Source organism: Marmota monax, unplaced genomic scaffold (assembly GCF_021218885.2).
Source record: "Marmota monax isolate L192 unplaced genomic scaffold, Marmota_monax_Labrador192_F-V1.1 WCK01_AAM20220418_F8-fsc00141, whole genome shotgun sequence".
Lineage (NCBI taxonomy): Eukaryota > Metazoa > Chordata > Mammalia > Rodentia > Sciuridae > Marmota > Marmota monax.
In genome coordinates, this window is record NW_026692981.1 from 495,994 (window position 1) to 521,025 (window position 25,032).

General features: G+C 47.8%; 1 protein-coding gene, 3 non-coding genes and 1 pseudogene across 4 annotated transcripts; 2 read left to right on the plus strand and 3 right to left on the minus strand.

The window, feature by feature from the left end:
• Positions 1-1,131: 1,131 nt before the first annotated feature.
• Positions 1,132-1,205, minus strand: Trnai-aau (transfer RNA isoleucine (anticodon AAU)). The gene has a single exon. It is a non-coding gene; the product is annotated as a tRNA-Ile (tRNA).
• Positions 1,206-9,549: 8,344 nt separating this feature from the next.
• On the minus strand, positions 9,550-10,173 carry LOC124097825 (Golgi apparatus membrane protein TVP23 homolog B-like; annotated as a pseudogene).
• A 1,187-nt stretch (positions 10,174-11,360) lies between these two features.
• Positions 11,361-11,433, plus strand: Trnar-acg (transfer RNA arginine (anticodon ACG)). The gene has a single exon. It is a non-coding gene; the product is annotated as a tRNA-Arg (tRNA).
• A 683-nt stretch (positions 11,434-12,116) lies between these two features.
• On the plus strand, positions 12,117-12,190 carry Trnai-aau (transfer RNA isoleucine (anticodon AAU)). Its single transcript has one exon. It is a non-coding gene; the product is annotated as a tRNA-Ile (tRNA).
• Positions 12,191-16,475: 4,285 nt separating this feature from the next.
• Positions 16,476-24,453, minus strand: Prss16 (serine protease 16). Its single transcript, XM_046452412.1, has 12 exons — positions 24,384-24,453; positions 24,153-24,313; positions 23,262-23,361; positions 22,997-23,126; positions 21,433-21,556; positions 21,154-21,231; positions 21,013-21,060; positions 20,267-20,554; positions 19,441-19,582; positions 17,096-17,275; positions 16,872-17,017; positions 16,476-16,759 (listed from the first exon to the last, which is right to left on the minus strand). Exons 1-12 carry the CDS (start codon positions 24,451-24,453, stop codon positions 16,691-16,693), a joined length of 1,536 nt encoding a protein of 511 aa, XP_046308368.1. The 3' UTR covers positions 16,476-16,690.
• Between the last annotated feature and the right edge of the window lie 579 nt (positions 24,454-25,032).

Genomic DNA, 25,032 nt, shown 5'->3' on the forward strand with positions numbered 1-25,032 from the left:
AATCCTTTAACCCTTGCTCTAGGCCTACGGAGAATAACAATTACCTACATGTCTATGACCGGTTTTTACATCAGCAAAGCCCCATGGCCGTAATGCGTGTTTTTAAAATAGGTGTCCTGTGCACATTTCGAACATCCGTACACAGCCGCCTGCCTTGTCTCGGTTACTTGATTCTAGGCTGTGTCGTGCTGTTGTTAGATCCTCAATTGCTGGCTCTTCAGATGGTTTCTATTTTCTCTCTCATAAGGAAGTTTCACAGAGATACACTCCAGCCCCAAACCCTGAGGTCTGCCCTCCCAAGCCAGCCCTTAAGTTCTCGTTCAGGTGCCCCCGCCTGAGCTGGCCGGCCCTCTCCGACCCGAGCGCCTGCAGCTGGACCACTTGCCAGGACCGCTGCACCCTCACCCCTGTTGGTTTGGAGGGAGACCCTTTGTACCCGTGGCCTGGGGAGCCCGGGAGCCTGGCGGGGGCGTCTCTGGCGCCGGTGCCTAGGACGTAGGGTGGCTGGAACCCCGAGAGGCCGCAGGCGCAGAACCCTGCCGCAGCCTTAGTCTGAGTCTCTCTTAGATGCGGGTGGGCGAGAGGCTCGGCTCGCGGGTGGGAGCCGCGGAATGCAGCCCCCACGCCCTCCACAAGTCCAGTCGTCTCAGGAGGTCTGAGCCCGGTCGGGCTCGCAGGTCCGCCACCGTCCGTCGTGGCCGTCGGTGAGATCAGGAAGGGGAACGTTCAGGCTTGCAGCTCCGCGACCGACGGGCAGTCCTGGCCGTCGGTGAGATCCCAAGGGGGTTCAGGGGCGGCCGAGGGGCCAGCCTGTTGGCACGTGCAGTCTTCACCTTGTGTTTTGACCGTTTGAGAAAGGAGGTTGGTTTCCGGATCCTTCGATCCTTCGGGAGGACAATAAAATCGCATTTTAAAAGCGCCAGCAAGCTTTCCCGTTCTTGGGTTTAATTTCCAGGCAGGTCTCCCATCCCGGGGCTGCAAGCCCTGTACACACTGGCTTCTGGGGCGGACTGTAGGAGCCTTGGGGAAATAGGGGCTGGAGATCCTGGGCTCGGGGAAGTGCGTGGTGGACTTGGAACTTCTGAGAGATGTAAACTCTTCGTTGTTTCCTTCAGTGGGAAAATGAGGAGCTGGCCCGTACGGGGGTCGAACCCGCGACCTTGGCGTTATTAGCACCACGCTCTAACCAACTGAGCTAACCGGCCACCGTCAGGGAGGGGAAAAAAAGCCTTTTCCTGATCCCCTGAGGTGTTCTCTTCAGTAACATTGTCGGACTGGAAAGAATGTCTTTGCAATATTTCGACTTTTGATAAAAAGATGACAGAGTTTTCTCTAACAGCAAAATAACCCCCCCCCCAAAAAAAAGCATTGCTTTGTAAAGCCATACTCCTAGACTTACATTTTTCAAGCTTCTTTCAATGGCTCAAGAATACATGGAAATACCTGAGCTTTTGAGGGATACCTCACATCCAAACCATAGCGACAATCTAGATTGTTCCAAGAGGCATATGTGTATGTTGAAAGAAATTAATCTAAGATTGCCAGGATAGAATTTAATTGTGAATAAAATGGTAGAGCTTTGGCATGGTCATGATGGGTCATCATATTTTAGAGATAAAGCCTGCATTTTGGATAAGAGTGAAAATCTTTTTATTTTATTTTATGGTTTGCTAAAGTAATCATTAGCCTTAGATCCACCTGGACCCATTCCCCCTGTAAATCCCTTAGTTAAGGGCAGTTTTCCAACTTTACAATTACTGTCAAGATTACTGGCCCTCAGCATATCATTCCTCTGACATCAGCTCAGAGTCCTTCAAAGTCTGTGATGATTTTCCCTGATGGTTTTACTAGTAGTTGAATTTTTCCCTTCTCCCCATGAGCTTTCTTAGCTCATGCTTCAATTGTACCTGAACTCTTCTTCTCTTGGATCAGTGTTTCCAGCCATGACTCCAAGACATCAGACATCCCAAACAAATGCAGAGACACCAACACACTTCCAATTCTGGCCCAAGTGTGTTTGCGAACACACACACATACACATCCATCTCTTCCCATGAAACATAGTGATTCTCTCAGCATTTTGTTTCCTAACCTGCCAACTACAACTTTAAGTTCATCTTCCTGAAGAAAGTTTGACCCAGTTATTCAGCCCTCATCCGTATAACTTCTCACCACTCATACATCCATAGCTTCCCCAGTCATTGTCGCTCTACCCTATGGTCAACCACCCTTCTTGAATCTAGCATTCCAGGTGAAATTTAGCCTTGGCAGCCCACAGGCAACTGCAGTCCCTCCAGGTGTCTCCAGGTGTCTTTTTTTCAGTCACAATTAACTACTTGCAATTCCCTGACTATTCCAGATTCTGGGTATTACTATCTTTCCTAGAAGTGTTCCTCCTCTATAGCTCCATTTCTAACTCCTCATCTAATGGTTTCTTCTAACGACTCATAATATAACTCAAATGTCTCTTCTATGTATCACATAGCAGATTTTATAGAAATATTTTATATCTCACAATGCTTTGTAATTATTTTTAATGTCTAGTTACTAACAAACCTCTGCCCTCCGTGGGGCGGGAGAGGTCCTATCGTGACATAATGCCAGCTATAAATAGGCACTTAATATATGTTTGTGGGATAAATGATTGAGCTTAATACAATTTGGGGCAAATCAAAGTTTCCAAATCAAGTTATCTACCTTTGTTATGTGAATGAAATATTACTACATGAGAAAGAAAGAAACTTGGGCACTAAAATTTAATGAAGCCAACCACAGTAGGAAAACTTAGTTTACATTTTTGTCCAGAAAATTGTCCTTGATTCAGTTCTTCCCAGTGTGCCACTAGTGGAACAATTGTGGTGTTTATAAATTTAGTAAATAGATTATGTATTGAGCACCAAGGGTATTCTAGGCATTGTGAATATAAGAAATAAAATAGTAAGTGATACATAGTGACTGGCCACGCAGGGGTCAGAGAAAAAGGGTAAACATGTACACAATTGTCTAAAATTAGAATGAAAATGATGAAACAGGATTGGAAAACACAGTCATTGTCACACACTTTGTTTCTGAAAAGAAAACAAATCTGCTGTCCTGCAAAGGCTAAATAATAGAAAAGAAAATATCTTTTTATTTTTTCTCCCTGTTTATCCCACTCTGAAAGAGGATACGGACCAACTAAAACATTGTACGTGAATCTGCTGCTGGATGGATTTTATTTTTTGAGACAGGCAAGGTGATATTTCCTTTCCTTCCCCACCCCAGGGCACCACCCCTCTTTCTATATTGGCAAAGGGGGTGTGATTGATGCTCAGAAAACAACTGGCCAGAATGTGAAACGGGTCTTAAGTACATGTATTTTTTTTAAAGTCTTAGTGTGTTCAAAAATTGTTCTAATAAAATGTTAATTAAAAATTAGGAAGAAAGAAGAGAAAATCCACCAAAGTACTAAGAATACAATAAGCTTCTGGCCCAGAAAGGAACGTTTATGAATGTAGCTAAACCTTCTCCCCCAAAGTACTCAGTTAATGTCTTCATTCCAGCTGTTAATGCTGAGTTACTTTGTGAGTAAATTTAGGTTTCATAGGACTAAAATGGAATTTATTTCTGTCCTGTAAATTGCCTTAAAATCAAAGTTACCAAAGTTTTCACATTTCTCTACATGTGTTTCCATTTCCAGATGAGCTCTTTGATCAGGAAAAAAAAAATAGAATACATGGAAATATTACCTTTGCTGCTCTGCAAACGCCTGCTCATCAGCCCGTGGGCCAGATGAATCAGACCTGTCAGCCACTGGTCTCCTAAAACCCGCCGCTAACGGAACGCAGTTGTTTGCCTGAAGGATCTTCTGATCCGTCAGGTTCTTGGCGGTCCCGGGTCTCGCAGCTTTCTCATGCCCAGTCTCCTGAGCCACTCCTGGAAGCCTCCCCATCTACCTGCTGCCTCCTTTCCCGATCCAAGGTCTGACTAGCTCTAGAACTGCGGCTCTAGAGGCACCCAGTCTCCTCTCCAAAATGTTACCATTGTTTGTGGTGATTTGTTTCTCATTCCAAAGATTTTTAAATGAGCAACCAAAGTTCTGCAAATATATTTTCTTTTTTTTTTCTGTCACAGATAGTGGCAATTTATTCACATTCCATCCTTTGCTTTTAATATTTTATACGGAATGTAATTTTTCCATCTTCCCATATCTGAAACAGAAAAATGTTCTTCATTATCTGGTAAATATGCCTCCTATTCAGTTACATGCTCTGTACCAGTGTTGGCACTGGAGTTTCCCTCCTGTTGTCACACACTGTTTATAGCTGTGGGCGGTGGCTGAATCTCATGTGTGCCACCATGACTTACACACATGTAGAAGAGCCGCATCAAAAAATATGTTCACTGGTAATTTTGATAGACCTTATCTCACCGCCCTCAAAGACCTGAGCCCTTTATCCTTTTTGTGCACCTGGGTTTGTTTGTTTGTTTGTTGTGTTTGTATTTCTTTTTCTTTTCTCCTGTACTGTGGATTGAACCCAGGGGGCTTTACCACTGATCTACATCCCCAGCCCTTTTGTTTTTTTAGACAGGGTCTCACTAAGGTGCTTAGGTCTGGCTAATTTGCTAAGGCTGTCTTTAAACTTGTGAGCCTCCTGTGCTAGCCTCTCAATAGCTTGTCTTAATTACACATATTTAGCACAATTACATAGAATCTTGGCCACATTCCAATTCCTCCCTCTTCCCTAATTTCCTGCTTCTCTGAAACTAAACTAGATAATTGGTGAACATGTGGAGTTTATTCACATTAAGAACACGTCTGATTCTGCAATCTCACTTTCTCTGGGGGTAGGTGAGATTTGGGGTGCAGTTAATGATGTATGGCAAAGAGAGGTGTGGTAAAATCAGATGGGAAAAGGAAGGGGCTAAGTGGAGAGTTGGGAGAAGGAACAGCAGTGTCTTTCTTTTGTACGTCTCAGGTAAAACTTGGCCATAAACACCTAGGTGGAGAGAAGCTGAGACAAGCCTGGGTGTCCAGACTGGGCTTCCTGGGTGGAGTTGCTTTGCAAAGTAGAAGGAGATCAGGGCAGGGGAGAGCAGGTGCATGATTCAGGATCTTCTAGAGGAATACAATATCTAAATCAGAATAAATTTATGGTAAAACAGTGGGGTACTGAAAGTAGTTAACTGGCATTTATCGATCTACATCAGGTCTCAACAAAAAAGCGTGATCCCTATTTTAGGCCAAGGTTAATATTTTTGAATGAGTCCTAACAATAATGGGAACCCATGGAAAGATTTGTATTTTAGAAATATCTCCTTAACTTTGTGCAATGGCCAGACATTTCCATAGTTACTGGGCCCTTGCCAGTCCTCCACTAGGCTCTCCCTCCATGGAACCAAATTGCCAGCTCCAGACCCCTAGGCTGAGGACAGGGTCATTCTGGTCTTTTAAGTTTAGCTCTTTTAGGATAGTGGACACTTCAGAGAGTGTGAGCAGGTGGTGAAGGGTCTTGACTCTTGGCGGTGCACACCTGTTGGCCCTGGTGCACAGACCTGCTGAGAGATGCTGGGGTCGTGGATGCCAAAGACCTTGGCATTTTCCCCGACTGCCCAGTTCGGTAAGTCCAATTGATCTTCTTTTCCAGGAAATGATCAAGGTTATTGCGGCTTTCCACTCATCAATCATATGGAAGTCCATAAGTCTCACTGAGAAAATAGTACATCTTGGGGGAAATTTCCCTTCCCAAAACAGTAGAGAATTTCAGGTCTCCCAGCAGAGTAGATCAAAAAGAAGCAGAAGGGGAAGGGTAAAGGGAAGAAGAAAAGGTGGAGGAGGAGGAGGAGGGGGAGGGGGAGGGGAGGAGGGGGAGGGGAGGGGGAGGGGAGGAGGGGGAGGGGGAGGAGGAGGGGGAGGAGGAGGGGGAGGAAGGAAGGAAGGAAGCAGCAGCAGCCTCGATCTAGTCCTGTGTGGGCTTCTCTGACCACAGAAGGGAAGCCTGTGATCCCTCTCTTGAAGACCAAAAAGGATCCCGACCTGGTACCCGCAACCCCGAGGTGGCGCGCTCGGTGCCAGGCGGCGCTCGGAGGACACCTCGGGGGACTTGCTGTGGCTGTACTCATGGGAAAGACACCGAGGTTGACTTAGGGGCGACCGGAGCTCGGGGTGACCGAGCCCTCCCGCACTCCTGCTGCGCGGGGACCTGGGGGGAGCCTGCTCTGGCGGAGGGGGAGGCGGACACGAGGTGACGAGGTGGGGTTGGGGACGAGTCCCGAGCCAAGGCTGGTGAGCGGCCGCGGCGGGTCCTGCTCCGTGCACGAATGAGATGTCCAGTTATGGAGTATCTGTTGATCCAAAATGTAAAAGCAGCAGAGGAGAAGCGGACCTAGACTGTTTGTGATCCTGGGAACCAGAACGACATTCCTTGCGATCACATGACTTACATTCGCTCACAGTTTTATGATAAACGGACAACAAAGGAGCAATATTTCTCTTACAGATACTCCCCATAGTATGCGAAGATTGTTCTGCCTGTAACAGTTTCGCATTGTCTTTGCGAAATATTGTTTTATAAACTGTTTTTAAATGTCAGTTTGCAGTGGTCAGCTTCTCATATTTCCACATGAATTTTGTTTTCTTTACACATTTACATTGGAGATGAGTGACGTGAGTGGACCAGTATTTAATATCAATATAATTTAAAATTTTACCTAAGAAAAATAACCTGAGTAAAACAGAACACATTTTTTATTATTCTAAAAAAAATTTTGTTATAAATAGCAGTAGAGTCTATTTTGACATATTTATACAAACATGGAGTTTATTTTATTACTAGAATACATTTTTAAGCAGACCGTAATGTCTTTCACCCTGTTAAAAAAAGGGGCAGAATCCTTTCTAAGTGGTAGATGAAAATTATGCCACAGATAAAGGAAAACACCAAGAAAGGTAAAATAGAAATGTACACATTTTTAAAGTCATATTTGGTCAAGAAACTTAAAAACTATATATTAAAAATTATAAAATCATGTAAATTTTAAAATCAAAACTGAGGCTTTGACAACTTGACTTGAAAAAACTGTAAAAATCCTCCTTGGAGTGTGGTCCTGAAGACTGGAAAGACAGGCTGGGCATGCAGCTTGGAGATAGAATACTTCTCTAGTCATACCGGAGGCCTCAAGTTCACTTCCCAGCACTCGAACTAAAGAAAGATTGAGAGGCAAATAGGGTGTCATCGAACTGCCCCAACTCTGAAGCCAGACATCATTGATTTGTTGTATTGGCTTTGTTTTTTCATTTGCTTTGTGGCTTTAGCAAATTACTTAGCTTCTTCATGCTTTGGATTCCCTACTTGTAAGAAACCTTTGAATAGTGCTTGCATATGATATGCTTTATCCCAGACAGGCCCTACTCATCTTTAAAGAGTCTTAGTAATGCTATGATCACATGCATGGAGCAAGTCTACTGCATTCTGTAGAGTGATTGCCTTGAGGGAAATCATTTGAGTATTTGCATGGTGAGCTGAACTAGCTTTGATGGGATGTCATTTTTACTTGAGAGAATGCCCAACATTCACGCTTGGGTGCTTGTCAAACTGACAGTAATGAGAGTCAATGTTAAAACTCAAGTTATCAAGCAAAAATCAGAATTTTGGAAACCTATGTTCCAGAAGGATGAGTTTGACAACTTCCTGTTTGAAATACATTATTGACCATCTCACAGGTACAAAATCAATAAAACCTAGTTAAATATAATGGTTTAGATTTTATGTCCACTTTTTTTTAATTTCACCAGAATAACAGAATGACAGAATAAAATGTCTGATGTCATCTAGACTAAGCATAGAGTCTAGACACATAGATTATCAAGCATCACCCCCCTGCCACCCTCCTCTGACAGTCAATTGGACAAAACCCACCCATAACACTCTGCCCCACCACCTGCAAGCTGTGCCCCTGGTGGGAGTTCTGAGTGGTCTCCAGGACTCAGGAAGAGAGATGAAGCCAAAGTCACAGCAAATTATTGAAGGCTTTTGAAATCAAATCCCCTGGGAGCCTGAAAACACCCTGTCTGGCATTTGGGAAGGAATCTGGACTCTCTTTGTGAGTCATGGAACTTCTATTAATTTTAACAAATAGAAAGTATGAAGGAAGGAAGTGTGCCATGGATGAAGAATACTAAAAGAAAAAACAAAAATTATTAGGCTTGAGGGTACCCAAAGAGTCACCCTTCCCTTCTGGTGTGGACTGGAGAACTCTACAGGAAGTTCCATAGTGTGGCAATCAGCTCGGACTCACCCAAGCCCTTGGATTGGAAACCTAGCCCAGACAACGGCTTTTCCAACATTTTTTACTTCATCAAGAAATGTAAACGTTTTGAGCTGGGGATATAGCTCAGTGGGTAGAGTGCTTACCTTGCATGAACAAGGCCTTGAGTTCAACCCCCCACCAAGAAAAAAATCCCAATTTCTTTTTTTTTTTTTGCTTTGTAAACAATAGTTTTATACAAATATAAAGTTGTGCACCTTCCAAGCTATCACTCCAATACACATTTATTCAACTAAAACATCTTTAAAAATATTTTAACAATGTACAAATACATTCACAACATAATCTGCTGAGTAAAAGACTCCAACAAAGTTTCTAGTACCTACAACAGAATTTACAGCTGTCTACGATAATTTTTTAGATTGGTTTAGTTTACAGTTAAGTATATTGCCTTGTTTAAGAAATATTTTTAATACAACTGTATGATTTACAATATCCCCATTATAGCAAGAAAAAATAGATTCATAAAATGTCTTTAGGCATTTATTATGCCAAGTATTTAAATGATTATTCTTACTATGACATAAGAATAATATTCATTTAGTGCTAAAAGATTTTTTTTTAGTCCGGAGACCATTTCAGAGTTTCCAGGAAGTTCCAAAATAAAATCTGACCGTCCTTTCCATGAAATAAATAGAACAGCAGCAATCCCTGGGTGTCCCTTAAACATAAACTATAAAGATTCCATTTATTATTTAGGCCTCAAGTATAAAAATAAAAGAAAATTTTAGACACTAGTTAACACTACCAGCCTGAATTTGTTTTTCCCTTGTGCATGTCTAAGGTAAGCAATTTCAACATGAAGTATATATTTAAAATTTACAATTTTTTCTAACATTTTAACTCATACACAAGCCAAGTGTTTACTCTTAATCATGGAATCAACTTATTTCTGAAAATAACCTACAGAAATAGTATGTAAACACACATACCTTTGAGACAAATATCTCTGTAACATATGTAAACTAACACATTAATTTGGGATATACGGATACATTACTATATGCATATATATGTATACCATAAAATAAATTCTGACAATATTCTTAATGATATCATACTTCCCAGCCTCAACTACTAAAAAAAGAAAATAAAAACTTTGTTTAAAAGAAGAAAACAGTTTTCATGGTAACTTTGTAAGTGAAAACAAAACAACAACAACAAAACCCAGTACTCCTCTTTGCAACTGGACTGAGCTCTAAACAGTTCATAATCAAGTATCTCTTCGGCCATTTCCCAATATCAAAGAAAACATAATTTTCTCTCTATCCAAGAAGTCTGTTCATTTCTGGTGTTTCGTTTTAAATACTGCTTTCCAAGATGCAGGTAGCCATGCTGGTTAAATTCTTCCGGCTGCCCACTTGCACCTGATGTAACCCTACAGGTTGGCACCCTGTAGCACCACACCCATGATAACCATGCCAACCATTTTACTCTGAAGGAGAAGAGAGCACTAAAGGCAAATATCACCCACAGCACTGGACAGGCAATTAGTCCTAACCAAAAGATTCTTGATTCAGCTTCTGAAACAGTTTTATTCTCCTGAGGAGATGCCTTCCTGGACTCAAACACCCAATGGCTCTTTCCATCCTCATCAATATGATTCCACCACCAAGGCCTACCATCAGTCTACCTGCGACATTCTTCACTGCCCAAAAGTCACATGACAACAACAAGATAATTGTCACCATACAGACAATAAAGCTGCTGCTGAGCAATTCTCAGAGAAGATAGACTATAATGGCACTGACTCGGAAGAACAAATGGAAAAATGATGCCACTGGATGTCGGATTTTGGATTTTCTTGGTCTATTAGTTGTCTCTTCTTCTGCATCGAACAATGAAACATCTTCAGTGTCATCATTGCTGTCCGTCAAGGTTATTGTGGTAACAGCTACCTGAAAGCAAGGCTCTGTCAGTGTCTCCTATTCCTACAGGATTGCGGGGCACGCACCCCTACAGGGCAGGCCACAAGGGGGCTGAAGAGGTGCCCGGAGGCCGCTCCCCTATCACCTCCTCGCGTGCACCACAGGCCGAGGAAAAAAAGCCCAATTTCTTAAAGACAAAGTCTTTGTGCTTTCTCTGCGGTTCCAAAATTGAAAATGAAAGCTTTATTCCATGTCATCCTGATTGGAGCAGTGCTGAAGCCTAGCATTTAGCCAGTCTTGAAACAATGGAACTGTAAGTTCTGCAGAGGACTTCCAAGAACAAAGAAGACTCCCTCCCTGATTTGGCCATGGCCATTTGGGCAAAAGGTAGCCAAGGATAAGGAGCTTTGCATTCTGGCTTCTAGGTTTGTGTTGTTAAGGATGTTACTATTCTCTGTCTCAGAACCATTTTCTTAAAAGCAGTTACATATTTTGAAGTGTCTATTTTGTTAATTTTGAAAACTAAAATAAAGGAGCAATTTATCTAAAGATAACATCTGTTTTAGGTTTTTTGGTTAATAAATCAGTTTCTAGCATTTGATGCAAAATACGATTTCTAGAGTGCGTGTTTCCTATTGACCTTTGCCTCCTTTTGCTTGCAGATTATTTTGCGTGCTTTTATCTGCTGCAAGATGTAACATACAATTTTGCCCTGCATCTCTCCTGTAATGAGTTATTCCTTTATTAGCAATAAAAAGATGTAATTCTTATAACTAAATGTATTCCACGTACCTTATTTTATAACATTTAATGAGAATACTGAGTACTCATTAGTAATCCAAGCACACGTCACTGGTACTCATTATAAGTATATATGAGAATAAATATAGGAAAAGTGGAATTGTGGCAAATTAACAGATAAAAATTTAGTGATGAGGTCACAAGTACATCAAGAGAAACAAGCGCACACAGGAAAAAAAGACAATTCCTTCTATTCAAATGTGATGCGCTAAAGGTTAAATTCATTCTTTTAGGAATTTAAAACAAAGGTGTAATACGGATATCGATCATATCTGAATAGACTCACCAGGATCCAAACTCTGCGGTGAGATTTTCAGGGTGCCCGCACGAATGACGTGGAAATGGTGTTTTATCAGCTGTCATGTGAGAGGGCCTCGCAAGCTCGGGCCAGTGGCGCAATGGATAACGCGTCTGACTACGGATCAGAAGATTCTAGGTTCGACTCCTGGCTGGCTCGGGGCTCCCTTTTTTTTTCCGGCCGAAAGGTCAACTCAAATCTTTCTCAAGTTTTACGGATACAGAAGCGAATTCTCCAAGATGTCAGATGGCACTTACTGTAAAGGGACCTTCTGTTTGTCTAGTGCCAATTTTGCCTTACGGTTTTAGCAGCTGCCTAACTCGGATCGAGGTCGGTGACACGAAAAGAACACCCTGATCTCAGACTTTCTTCTTGAACTTCTTCCAGCTACCGACCGATGGGGAAAGGGTCGTGGAAGACAAAGGTGCTTTAAGGAGAAGGCGGTCCACCAGTCTCCACCCCATCCTTCCGCAGGGCAAGACCCGCGGTCCCACCGCAAACAGAAGGGCGCCTCCTTGGGGAGCGTCGGTCCGGAGGAGCCAAGCGGCAGAGCAGCGAATCCCGCTCTCGGTTCCGCGAATCCGGGCCTCCGCCTTCGCCCGGACTCGCCTCCCTGCGCAGCACCGGGAGCTGGACCTGGAAGGAGCAGGACGCGGGAGGAGCGCGGTCCCCAAGGAACAGGACCCGGGAGGAGCGCGGCCCCCAAGGAACAGGACCCGGGAGGGGCACGTCCCGAGGAGCAGAACCCCGAGAAGCGAGATTTTGTCTATTAAAGACGAGCAGCCCGGTGTCCCGCCTGCGGTGACTTTGCTCTGTGTAACCTGAGATAACAGGTCACCAGTGGCCGGTTAGCTCAGTTGGTTAGAGCGTGGTGCTAATAACGCCAAGGTCGCGGGTTCGATCCCCGTACGGGCCAAGTTTTGCCTGGCTCTTCCGGAGCAGCCCCGTAATCATCCTCGGAGACCGTGGGTTCATTTCCTCCAAGGATCACCTCACCTACGTGTACCCCGCCCTTCTTCAGCCCGCTGATCCCCGCGGCACCTCCTGGAGCTCTACAACTTGTGGCGTGGCATCCTTTTCTTTCCCAAATGAGTCCTGAATCCAACCTCCTTTCCCAAGTTTTCAAGAGATATGATGTAAGGAGAATCCCTCCCTAGAAGTCCCTTTTCTGAAGACCTTTTCATTTTTAACGGACAGCTGAGATGGCTCTTTGTGGGGAAGCTATTCCTTTGAACGAGGAACAGCCCCTTTTTTGCGGGGGGGGGGGGGATAAACTAGGCGGGAGTCGAATCGGTGCTCTCCGGGGCTGGCCCTGTGGCTCAGGCGGCAACGCGCTCACCTGGCGTCCGCGGGGCGCGGGGTTCGATCCTCCGCGGACACAGAAATACGATGATACAGACTGAGCCAGCTCCTGGAGGAAGACCAACGCCCGGGCCTGTTACCTCTGAGCTTCTGGGGTTGGTCTTTTCCATACCCACCACCTGCTGATCAGTTTCCCCAGGACTCTGCCGGTACTTCTTTCCAGAGTTATCTGGGCAAAGCTGCTATTTATACAAAAAGACAGAATCGAAATGATTCAGCTGATGAAATTCCTCCCAAGACGGAAAAGTAGAAGTTTACCACGACTCTCTAAATTGAATGAAATATTCATAAACAAGCTTTTGTAGATATGAAAACCAAGCATGTCAACGACTTCAGCCAGAAATCAAACTAAAACAGAAATGAACGAAAATGAGATGAGATGAAGTAAAAGTTTTGAGTTTAGTTTTTAAAAAAAATCAAGAAAAAGAAAAAAGATCACATCAGAAATGGAGGTTCCAATACACTCCAGGGAGACTAGATTAAAACGTTTGATAAAAAGAAAGAAAGATAAAGGTCCGTTTTTACTTCTTTACCACCTTTTCATTCCCTAGAGGAGGCAAAGATATAAAAATCAGCCATAGAAAAATGACTGAAGTAAAGGGCAGGTAAAGAAATCCAATACATTCATAATTGGATTCCCTGAAAGAATCAGCAGAGTAGAAATAGCAATTAAAACCATTATCCAAGAAGTTTGTGAACAGAAGCCAAGCATTGGGCTTTCAAAGAACAAAATTAAAAATTAGACACAGCATTAAAAATAGAAATAAAAGTATGAGCCAAGAAATATATAACTAGCCAAACTAATATATGAGAAGCAAGATTATTAGAAAAAAAGTTTTAAATATGCAAATACAGGATTCTCCAGCCACTTTTGCAGAGTTCCTCACATCCTCCTCCTCACACACCTTCCCTCCTTCAATGATGCAACAGATGATAGCAAGAATTTATACAAATAGCTTGTGTAAAGAAAATCACAAACATCTATGAGTACAGTTTACTTCTGAAGTTGAAAATTATTTAGGATGGGCAAGGGGTGAGGAGGAGACTTTTCACACTCTTTTACTTTTATTGTTCTTTAACTTTGAAATGCATATTTCTTACCCCCAAATTAAACTTTAATCAAATGTTTAAAAAAAAGAAATTTTACTTTTGAAATCAGTCTTCAGCTCTTGGCTTCTTTCCTACTGTGTGGATGTTCATGAAAATTGTTCACACCTGACATTTTAAGACTCTGGTTTTCTCTTTCACTGAACTGTCAAATACCCAGGTGCAGAAGTGTAGGAAGTGCAGATGGTTTTCATTTCTTGTCAGAAACCATCAAAATAGGTTCACTTTCTGGGCATGAATGTTTCCCAAAGGCAAAAGGTATTGCCCGAGGGCCTTCAGCTTTCCCTGGCTGGGTGCTCTGTACCTTTGCTCTGGAGACTGGCAGCAGGGCCCAGACCACAGGGAGGTGGCCACCTAGACGTCTGTTAGGTGACTTCTGCTTCTGTTGCTCTGCAACAGAGACCTGGGAGTGGACCTGAGGTCAGAGTGGTGCCTTATTTGTGTAGAAAAAGAATAAAATGGCCTTCAGCTTGAGTGGAAGAACATACATGGTGTTATGAACTGCTGGGAGCCATTAGCCAAGTAGGTATGACAATTTCCTTGCCAGTGTACCCCATGTTGCTTAGTGGAAGGATTCGTGGAAATAGGACATTTTGCAGTGACATTGCATGTAGGTGACCTTGCTCAAGTACCAGGGCGGATCCGGGTTTAGGGTGTTCCCGGTTTAGGATAATCGGGTTTAGGGCATTCCCGGTTTAGGTTCCAGGTTTAAGGTTTAAGGTTATTCCTGCTGGGAATAGGGTGTATCCTGCTGCCTGAGTTCCCCTTGAGTTCTCACGGGATTCAGACAGTATTTTTTGGGAGACAGAAGCCCAGTGGAGGTGGATTTGGGCAGAGAACGTGGATTTCCCCAGAACATGATTGTAGACGGCTGGTGTGAGTTCGGGAATAAAGAGTTGCTGTTTGAATCTACAAGCTGTGTGGTGGCTCGTGATTTTGTGCCCAGCCAGACTGCGGCATTTGGTGGCTCGTACGGGGAAATCCACGTTCTCTGCCCAAATCCACTACCACTGGGCTTCTGTCTCCCAAAAATACTGTCTGAATCCCGTGAGAACTCAAGGGGAACTCAGGCAGCAGGATACGCCCTATTCCCAGCAGGAATAATCTTAAACCTGGAACGCCCTAAACCCGATTATCCTAAACCGGGAACACCCTAAACCCGGATCCGCCCTGGTACTTGAGCAAGGTCACCTACATGCAATGTCACTGCAAAATGTCCTATTTCCACGAGTCCTTCCACTAAGCAACATGGGGTACACTGGCAAGGAAATTGTCATACCTACTTGGCTAATGGCTCCCAGCAATGAACACCTTGCTCCAGCCAAATGCAATAACCAAACACAGCAGGTGGCACGTCCCTTCAGTTTTAAAGGTCATTGTTTTAAGTGCTTTTTTCCTAAAATAAAATAGGAAGTTGTTTGACTCTATCTTAACCCAATTTTCCCTCCCTCCCTCCCTCCCTCCCTCCCTCCCTTCCTTCCTTCCATCTCTTGCAGGTTACTTTTAAATTAACAAAATCATGCACTGACCATTCCATCAAGAGCGCTATCTGGATGATGGTGCTCTGGACAGGCGATGGTGATCTATTTCGTTGTTGGAGACACATAAGAAGAAAAGTCCAAACAGGAGACGACAGGTGTTAAGTACTAGTAAAAAACCCCTATATTGCCCCACATGGACCTCAAACCAGCAACCTAGGCACTATTACCACCACTGTAACCTAGTGAGCTAGCTGGTCAGCATATTAACTCTTCTACAAGGAATATATGACCATAAACCACGCCGATGGATCTTGTTTCTTCAAAAATTTCTCTGGGAGAAAAAAAAATCACAATCTGGAAACACTGTGGACAGGCCTGAGTTCCCTCTGAGTTCCACCTCCCCACCGCGGACAGTGAAAACCAAATAGAAAAGATCAACTTGTGCCCAAAGCAGCCCTCCCTCTCCCAGGTAAAGTCAGTCTCTTTCAAACTAAGAAATACAGGTCAATGTCCCCAAAAGAGGCTTCACCTGAGGAGGCCTGCAAACCTGCAAACCCGAAATGCCCGAAGCCCTCGGCTGTGTTCTGTGCTAGACTCTGGCAGGCTGCTCCTTAGGGCAAGTTGCTGAGGCTGGCCTTGAATTTGTAATCTTCCTGTCTCAGCCTCTGGAATTATAGGCGTGTGCCATCTAGGTGGATGTAAATTTTTGATGGAGGATTCTTGATCTGGACACCCCCACACAGGCATACACTCCCCACCACAATCCTAGTACTAAAACAAATACTTTGTGTAAATTGAGACCCCTGGGTTTATGTATGAGCGTTATTGCCTTTGCTTCTGTGAGATGCTCAATCACCTCTTGGGAACCTGCTCTCACCTGCAATCCTCACAGTGAAAATATAACTTGTGCATTATTTTTGAGTGTCTGCTTTGTGCTAGCTACTATTTTAGAAACTGAAGATATAGAATTATAAGTGAACAAAAGTCTCTCTTTATGAAGCTTACCATTGCACAGAAAATGAAATAATCATGCAAATTACATAATAAAGTAAATGATGAAAAATAGTGTAGAGAAAAAGTTGGAAATGGGAAGGGGTATTGGGAGTGCAGGAGTTTGGGTCTTCATCAAGTTCTCTTCCTCCAGCAATAAAAACTTGAACTCTTGTTCAGTATTACGGCAGAACACTCCTCCCAAACCGCAGAGCAGAAAGAGCTGCATCTCTCTGACATTTAACATGCAAAACACCAACATGCACAATGAGAAAGATCATCCACTATATTTGCATGTTCTTTCCTGTACCAAACACTTGTGGTCTGGGAGTGAGGGTGTTTACAGACAATTATATGCAGAACAGGTACAGAATCCCAATCCCTGGGGATCTTCTAAACAAGAGGCCTTCTTTTGTCCAGTGAATGAGTATGTCCAGGAGGAAGGTGGCCAGGCGGGGAGCTGTGGGGTGCAAGGCTCAGACCCCTCTCTGAAGCTGGCTCTGCTTTGCTTGCCTGAGCCAGGTCTGCAGTTGCTGGAATATGCTCTGTGGAGAGGCAGGAAGAGCTCTGAAGGCCAGACCCCAGCTCCAGTAGACAGAAGGGGCATGGGATAAGCATGCCAGTGACAGCACGTGGTACCCAGGGCCTTTCTCTCACCTGGCGTCCTAAGCGGAGGCTGGGAGAGTCTGAGGGTCTCTCAGGTGCCATGTCCAAGCAGTGGGAGGCACTAGGGATGAGAAGCGCTGGCTCTGAGGGTCCCAAGGTCTGTGTGACACTTAGCACATGCCAGGGGTCTGTGTCCCCTGGGAAGACAGAAGAGGGTGGTGTGTTGAGCTGGCACTGGGGGAAGCTTACCAGCCAGGTTCTAATGTCAGGCTCACCATTCACGAACAGCACTTGGGTGGCACCGGGGCTCTGGCCACCGTAGTAGGCGTTTGTCTGGGCCACGGCCTGGGCTACAGAGGAAGCGGAGAGTCCAAACACTTGCTCACATAGGTCCAACTGGGAGGGCAGGGCTGGGAGCTGGGAGAAAGGACATCCAGGACCCTTGCAGGTGACGTCTGTGAAGGGAGATACCTGAGTGTGAGAAATAGACGGAGCCAGCCCCCCGCTCTCCACCATCACTTACAGGGTTCTCCTCAGCGAGCCCGCAGTATTTTCAGAGACTGCACACCCCACGGTGACAACCCAGAGGGACAGGGCTATGATGATGAGAACCGCTCAGGAGGTGGGGATGCCAGAGGAAACATAATGGGCTCAAGGACATCCCGTAAGGCATAAGGCCTTATGGAATTCGAGTGAGCCAGAGAACAGAAAGCACTGTAAACAGCGGAGACAGAATGTGCAAGATCTGGAGGTGAGAGGTCTCTGGAGCCACCAATGCTCAGATTGGATCATGTCTCCTCTGCTTGAAACCCAGAGCTCACTGTGCTTCAGGTTAATCTAACTTCTGTAACCCCCACACCAACTCATTCCTCCTTTGCCATATATTGAGCACCTACCATGTGCTCAGAAGTTGGACTATTGGGCACATAGTGGCAAACAAACAGGTTTGGATCCTGCTGCTGCAGGACTTAATGGCAAGAAGAAATGCCTGGAGGACAACTGGACCATTTAAAGAGGACACAGAGCTACCAAAAGTGGGCATGGGAAGGCTGGCGTATCTTGAGGGAGGACGGAAGGCTTCCTGAGGGGGCATCTTGTGTGGAGACTCATAGGATGAGGAAACTGTGAGAAGCAGGAAATGTGCATCACAAGCAGCGTGAACAACACCTGCAAGTCTTCTGAAGTTAGAAAGATGGGCATGTTGAGGATCAAAACATCAAACGCCTCCCAACAATAGGAGCAAACACTTGCAGAATACTTACTGTCTTATCACCAGCTAGCCGGGCTGGCGACCTGAGCTGGGTTCACAAGAGCTGGCTGCACCAATAACTTAAGAAAATGGCTAAAGAAGCATGAGACACACAGAAATACTTTTTGCTTGCAGGAATCAGGGACGGCTCTCCATCTTAAGGGTCCATTGGAAAGAGAGAGAGAGCATGCCTGAGACCCTTTTTATTGAGAAAGACACTCGGGAAAGTTCCACCCAGATGAGACAAGAGATTGGGTTTCAGGGGGGTGTATCTCAGTCCCACTGGGTGACACCCACTCCCAGAGCTTCATTCCCTTGCCTAGCAGAGGTGAGATCCACCTGTTTCTATCATCGGAAACCAGTGTCACACCTGCATGGCTCAAGGCTAGGGGTCCGTGCTCACTCCTGTGTGGCAGCTCCCAACACTGTACACCAGCATTGTTCTTAGCATATTATGTACATTACCTCCTTTGATCCTTGAAACAACCCTATGAGAGCATACCCTTATTATTTTCATTTTAGGGCTGTAGAAACTAAGCATAGCCTATATTTGCCCAAGATCACATAAGTAGGAAATGGAATTGGAATTGGAATATTTTACTTTAAATCACTATCCTCACTACCTTCCAAAGACACAGTGAGGATTTTGAACTGAAATCTGGGTTAGAAGGGCCAGATTTAACAATACAGAATATCTAGTTAAATTTGAATTTCAAATAAACAAAAACTCCACTTTTTAGTATGCCATATTTGGGACACACATATGAAATTTTTTTGTTTATCTGAAATTCAAATTTAACTGGGTAACCTATATTTTGTCTGGCAACTTCACCTGAGGTCACTAAGAAGCCAGGGGAAGGTTTTGAGCAGAGGAGCAACAAGGACCTTCCTGGATGCAGTGTGGTGGGTTGTACAGGTGAGATGAAAAATCTGGAAACCTGGTCAGGGCTGGTCAGGGGTCTAGGCAGGAGAGGACGGTCCTCTTCAGGACAGCAGAGGGGAAGAGAGAGGCAGAGGGACCAGAAGGGGTCCAAGAGTGGTGGTACTCAGTGATTAACAGGTCATCTGAATACTGCCTAGGAGACACCTAAAACTCGCCTCAGGATTCCGGTCTGGTGGCTGGGGAGAGAGGGGAGACCTCCCTGGGACGGGAGCACAGGAAGAGCAGGTGGAAGGCCTGAGTGTGAGCATGAAGAGGCCTCTGAGGTTCAAGTTCACCCACACCACTATGGCCGCCTACCCTCTCCAGCCCAGCATACAAGGTCAGGTTCGCTGTGGTACGGAAATCAAAATCAGCCCACATCACCTGTGTGATGGCCACTGGCAGGCACAGCATGTATATTTGGGTCAGTGGTCATGCCTGTCACTCACAGAAGCCGAACTCCGTGCAAGTCTGGTACAACCACTGCCGGTCACCCAGGCCAGACACTTGGGGCTCAGTGGCTCTCAGCTGTGTCACTGTCTCTGCTCGAGAAGGGCTTACACACCTCTGGCCCAGGCTGTGCATGACAATCTAGGAAACAGTAGGAACACACACATAAATTCCTTCTCCCCCCAGCAAGCTAGGGCCTGTCAGACTCATAGGAGGGTAAGCTCCTGGGAGTCAATAGTCAGAGCAGGTGAATGTGTGGGTCCCTGTACACTTATGATTGGGAGCTTATCACCTATGAGGTTTTAGGCAAGTGAAAATCTTTTGGATCTCAGTTTCCTCTTCTGTAAGTGGGCATTGTGCTAGGGCCTATCTCCTAAGAATTCAATGAATGACATATGTGAGGCATGTCTTATAGCACCCAGTCCAGATAGCACCAGAAAAGTGGGTTGGAATTGTGGATTCAGAGGTGTGGGCCCAGTCCCTATGAGAGCTCTGTTTCCAGGGCTGTGCTTTTTCATCAAATACTAATTGAGCACTTGCTATGTGCAGGACACTGCTGCAAGCCCAGAAAAGAGAACAGAACAAGAGGCAAAACAGATAACAGCCACAGTCTCTATCATTTGTCTCCTGCGTTCTCAGCTCCCAGCTAACCGCTTTACATGTCTCCCATGTCACCTTCTGAATATCAGCCCTGTGAGGTAACACCCCACTTGACAGAGGAGAAAACTAAGGCCCTGAGAGGGCTCTCGCCTAAGCCACACAGAGCGGGTGGAGCAGGAGCCCTGGTCCGCTGGGGCCATGCCAGAGTGGGTCTGGGCACCTCACCTGCACTGCGCGCCGAAGTCCACCGTAGGGCGCGGGGTGACTGCGGTTGCCGCCGCCCGCGAGGAGTCCGCAGAGCTGCCGCACGCTCAGCGGCACCCCCGCCTGCCCGTCGTACTGCACCGCGCCCCCCACCAGGGCCTGCAGCGTGCCCAGGAGCTCTGCCTGGTCTTCAGCTCGGCGCAGAGACCCGCAGGCTCCCAGCTCGGCCCGAAGAGCTGCTCGGGCGGCCCCGCCCGCGCGCAGCCGCCGCTCGACCTCCGCGAAGGCCGCGGACACCGCAGCCCGACACTGCGGGAGCGAGGGGCGGTGGGCACGGGGACCCAGGCCCGCCCGGCCCCACCACCCAGAACGGGCGTCCCGCAGGCGCCCACAGTCCGCAGTCCAGCCTCCCGCCCTCGGGCCCCGCCCACAGGGCCCCCGCCCACCGAGGCCCCGCCCACACCCAGGCCTGGCTCCTCCCACCCCCCTTCCCCGGGTGGGAGCGCCTCCGCTCTCGACGCCCCGCCCACACGAGCTCACCCTGCGGATAGGCTCCGCTCTACAAAGCGCCGCCCACCCCGCGGGGTGCGCCTCTGCCCCTGCCGCCCCGCCCCCCAGCCCCCCCCAGCCCCCCCCCCAGCTCCCGCCGGCTTCGCAGACCCGGCGCTTCCCGCGCTCCAGCACCCTGCCGTCGTCGCCCTCCGCTGGCCCGCCTTCCGAGGGCTGGCCTCTCACCCTGTCCCCCTCGCTGACGTCCCACCTCCTACCTCCAGCGACCCACCAATCGCCGCGTTCGCTAGGCTTCTGGACACCACCTGAAGTCGGACGCGGGAAGGATGCTCAAGGAGGTGTCCAGGGCTGCGCCCGCTGGGACCTCCTCTTCCCTCCCCTGTCGCCCACATTCTTACGTCGTTGTACTCGGAGAAATCCAGCGTCGCCCGCACCGGGGCAGAGGAGGCGACCGAGGCGAAAATGAGATGCGGGAACTGAGAAAGGAGAGGCGTCAGCGGGCACCGGGGTGCCGCGTCCTCCGCCTGGGGTCATCGCCGCCGGCCCCGCGAGCCCCGGTGACACGGCTGTCAGAGCTCTTCCGAGCGCACGCGGAGCGTCGAGGGGGAGGGCTCCTATCACCGCGACTGGACCCCGCATTTGGTTCCCTCCCCGGCCCATCGCAGGGGTCCCAGGACCTTCAGTCGGGCCCAGGCAGCCAAGGAGCCGGCGTAGGAACCTCCGAAGCAAATCCAGGGGCTGATGGAGGAGACGTTGAAGAGGCGGGAAAGAGCCAGGCGGGCAGAGACCACGTCGGCCAGCCTGGGGACAGGGGCAACTCGGTCAGCCCACCGCCGTGTGCATTCCTGCAGATTCAACCCGCGGGCAGCCCACCGAGGGACTTGGATGGCAGAGCCAGGCTCAGTTCTCTAGCATTTCTGCGGGACCTTTAGGTCCCGTGCATTTCCGAAAACACCTGTGTCTAGGCCGGGGGAGATCCTGTCTTCCGCCTGTTAGGAAGCCTTTACCCACCTCCCCTCACTGTTTTTTAGGTGGAAAAGGAAAACTTTCCAAGTCACTTTGTTTTTCTTCTTTTTTGGGTACTGGGGTTTGAGCCCAGGGATGCGTTACCACTGAGCCTCGTTCCCAGCCTTTTTAAAGACAGGCTCTTACTAAGTCATTTAGGGCCTCGCTAAGTGGCTGAAACGGACCTTAAACTTGTGATCCTCCTACCTCAGCCTCCCCAACCTGGGATTACAAGTGTGCACCACCATGCCGGGCTCCAAGGCACTTTATATTAAAACTTGACAAATATGGGGAGGAGTTGAAGGCGATGGAAGACAGCTACTCAGAGGAGCAGGAGGGGTCCTGGGCTGGATGGGTTAAAAGGTGTGGGAGAAGGTGAGACACCGAGAAAAGCAGAGAGATACTGGGATATTCCTAACGTCCTCTTTTTCCTCCTCAGGGCTTTCTGTCTTCACTTAGTGCCATACTGTGCAGTTAGAAACCAGTTTAGATTGTAGGAAAAAAACTGAGATTTAGAGACACACAAAGAGAAACAGATATGGGCACAGAGCAGTGGAGACAAGAATGAGACAGATGGCAAAGATGCTGCTACAGAGACAGACACCGGGGAGGGGAGGGGACGGGACTAGGCTCTGGAGAATCATAATGCTGCCGGGACATTGTGGGGCTGGTAACAGTGGGGCTCAGAGGAGGTGGGGAGGGGCCCTGCAGATGTCTGTGGGAAACCACTCCTGCAGACGGAAGTCTTAAGAGGCCCAAGATAGAAATGTACCTGGAGAATAGCAAGGACCTCAGGCATCTGGAGCCTAGTGAGTCGGGAGTCAGAGGCCAGAATTAACTGAGGCTAGAGCCCTGTCAACTAGGGGGCCTTGTGGCCCTGCTAAATACGTGGGGTTCACTCTGAACAATGTAAGGGCTCCTGAGGGACTGGAGCCAGACAGGATCATTCTGGTTTGCACCTGCAAGTCAAGGGGAGAACCGGGGAGACTGGTGAAGGTGCTGGTGATCTGGACCAGTGGGCCACAGTGAGATAGAGACAGACAAGAATGGAGGGTAAGAGAAAGGCAGGGAGAGTCAGAGCCCCAGAGAAAGAAAGAGTAAGACACTCTGAAAGAGAAGGAACAGGGAACCAGAGACTCCCAGGTGGGCACTGGCAGTGGAGAGGCACAGATGGAGAGGGGCCAAGGCAGACATCACTCGTCCTGAAACCCAAGCACGTTCCCTACCCCCACTCACGCGTGGCGGCTGGACAAGTATCGAAGTTGGGCCATGCCCAGGCCTCCAGGGGGTACACTCAGGCCATAAAATCTGTGTTCCAGGCTTATCACCAGGGCCCCGAAGGCAGGGGCCAGGGCTGCGGGGTGTCCTGTGAGGAGCATGGGGTGGGGAGGGGGATGCAAGCTGGGCCCTTGCCCCCTCAGGCCTCACAGTGCCACCACTGCAGTTCCCCCTGCTGTCCCCACCAGCTTCCAACCAGGCCTCTTTCCACCCTGCCTCTTACCTGCCATCACTGAGCCAGGTCCGAGGCTGCCCTCTCCCCCAAGATGCAGGAATACAGGTCCCTCCTGGCCAGCCCTATGCTGGTCATTCACCCAATACCTCTGAGAGGTGGGAAGGGGGAGAAGAAAGGCGGCATGAGAGGGAATGGGACTTTCCTTAGATACCCAGCAGCAGAATGTTTATTTGTGGGGTTATTTCTCTCCTTTCTCCTCCTCCAGGGTGCAAGAGCCACATGTGCAGGTATTTTTGTCTGCTCTTTCGTTCTTATGTCCCCAGGACTGAGGAGGTGGCTGGTGCATGGCAGGCACGTCCTATTCTTTGAAGTAGTAATCGTAGGATATGTGATGAGTTTGGGTGAATTCGGGAGTAGGGACCAAGTGGGATAAAGCTTGGGAGACTGTATATAAAGGAGGCACTGAGAAACATAGATTTGTTTATTCATTTAAAAGGGATTTGTGAGTGTCGGTTGAGATCCGATTACCAAGCTAGTTCACATTTCTGCTACATACTGCTGGAAGGCTCCGTGTGCAATCTGCAGGTCAGGGAGAGGGGACACTGAGGGGCAATGAGAGGGTAAGAGAGACAGAGAAGGAAAGAGTGAGGGACAGTACATGAGGGACCAAGATGTGGGACACGGAGGAGAGAGATGAGAGTAAAGGTAAAGCTGAGACGTGGGTGGGGGTGGCTATACTACGTGGACCTGAGACCTGGGGCAGTGGAGCTGCATGAGAGGACTGTAAGGGGACACTGAAGCAGTACAGTATGAGACTCAGAGCAGGGGCAGAGGTGTGGACAGAGGTGTGGACTGACGGACTAAACTGTACACTGAGAGGTAGGAAGTCAGAGGCGTCACGAGAGCACGTCAGGGTGGGCAGTGAACTTCTGGTCTCACCTGCAGGAAGGACCTTCCGTCAGAGGCATTGAAGGGGTCCAGCGGCTGCTCCAGCCACCCTGCTCTTGGGAGGGTCACAGTGCCCGGGCCCAGGCGCAGGTGCAGGCCAGAGTTCTCCTGGAGCCGCTGCATGTGCTCGCCCAGGCGTCTAAGGAGCAAGGCTGCAAGACACAGAGGGGAGGGAGTCAGGTGGCCCCCTGGCCCCCTCTTGGCCCTCCATCTTCCACTTACCTGGAGCTGAGAGCCCCCAGAGGGAGACCAGGAGCAGAGGGCCCAGCCACTGGGCGAGCCCAATGGCCATGCTGTACAGTCCCGTGAGAGGACTCTGGTGTCCTGCTTCCCACTCACCGAGGACCTTTTTCATGTCTCTAAAGGCTGGCTCAGGTTTCTTCCCTGACGCCTCTCATGGCAGGTCAAGCGTCTGTAGGAACCGCTAAAGCAGGACAGGGACGCCAGAACCTGAGTGGCCTGCTGGTGCTGCACTTGAATTCTCCCCTCCAGCCCCCGGGGCCGCCTTCCCTCTGTGCCTCCCTCTCCTCCGCTCCATCTTCTGCCTTCCCCTCTTGACTTGGGCTGCCCTGTCTCTGCCGTCCTGTCCTGCACCTTTCTACCTCTGTGCCCCCTCTTGAACCCTCAGTTGCCTGCTTGCTTTCCGTCTTTGCTCTCTGCCCCACCATATCTCCAGCCCTCTTCAGTGGCCCCAATGTCCAGTCTTAGCTCTTGCCCGTCAGTCCTGCCCCTCACCACTTTTCATCTTCAATTACAGTTTCTCTTGTCCCATAATCTCACCCTCTCTATTCCCATTTCTCGACCCCCAGTCCCAGCTCCCTGCCTTGGAAGGGCTCTGGGAACACACCAGGCTTGCTCCTGCCTTGACATT

Excerpts from the sequence above, each read along its gene's own strand:
- Prss16 (XM_046452412.1), bottom strand. The coding sequence starts at position 24,453 with ATGGCCATTGGGCTCGCCCAGTGGCTGGGCCCTCTGCTCCTGGTCTCC. Across the intron at positions 20,555-21,012 it reads CGATTGGTGGGTCGCTGGAG|TGTCGGGCTGCGGTGTCCGC; the intron begins GTAGGAGGTGGG and ends TCGCTCCCGCAG. Across the intron at positions 17,276-19,440 it reads TTGCACGGAGTTCGGCTTCT|ACGTCACCTGCAAGGGTCCT; the intron begins GTGAGTGACAGG and ends CTCCCTTCACAG.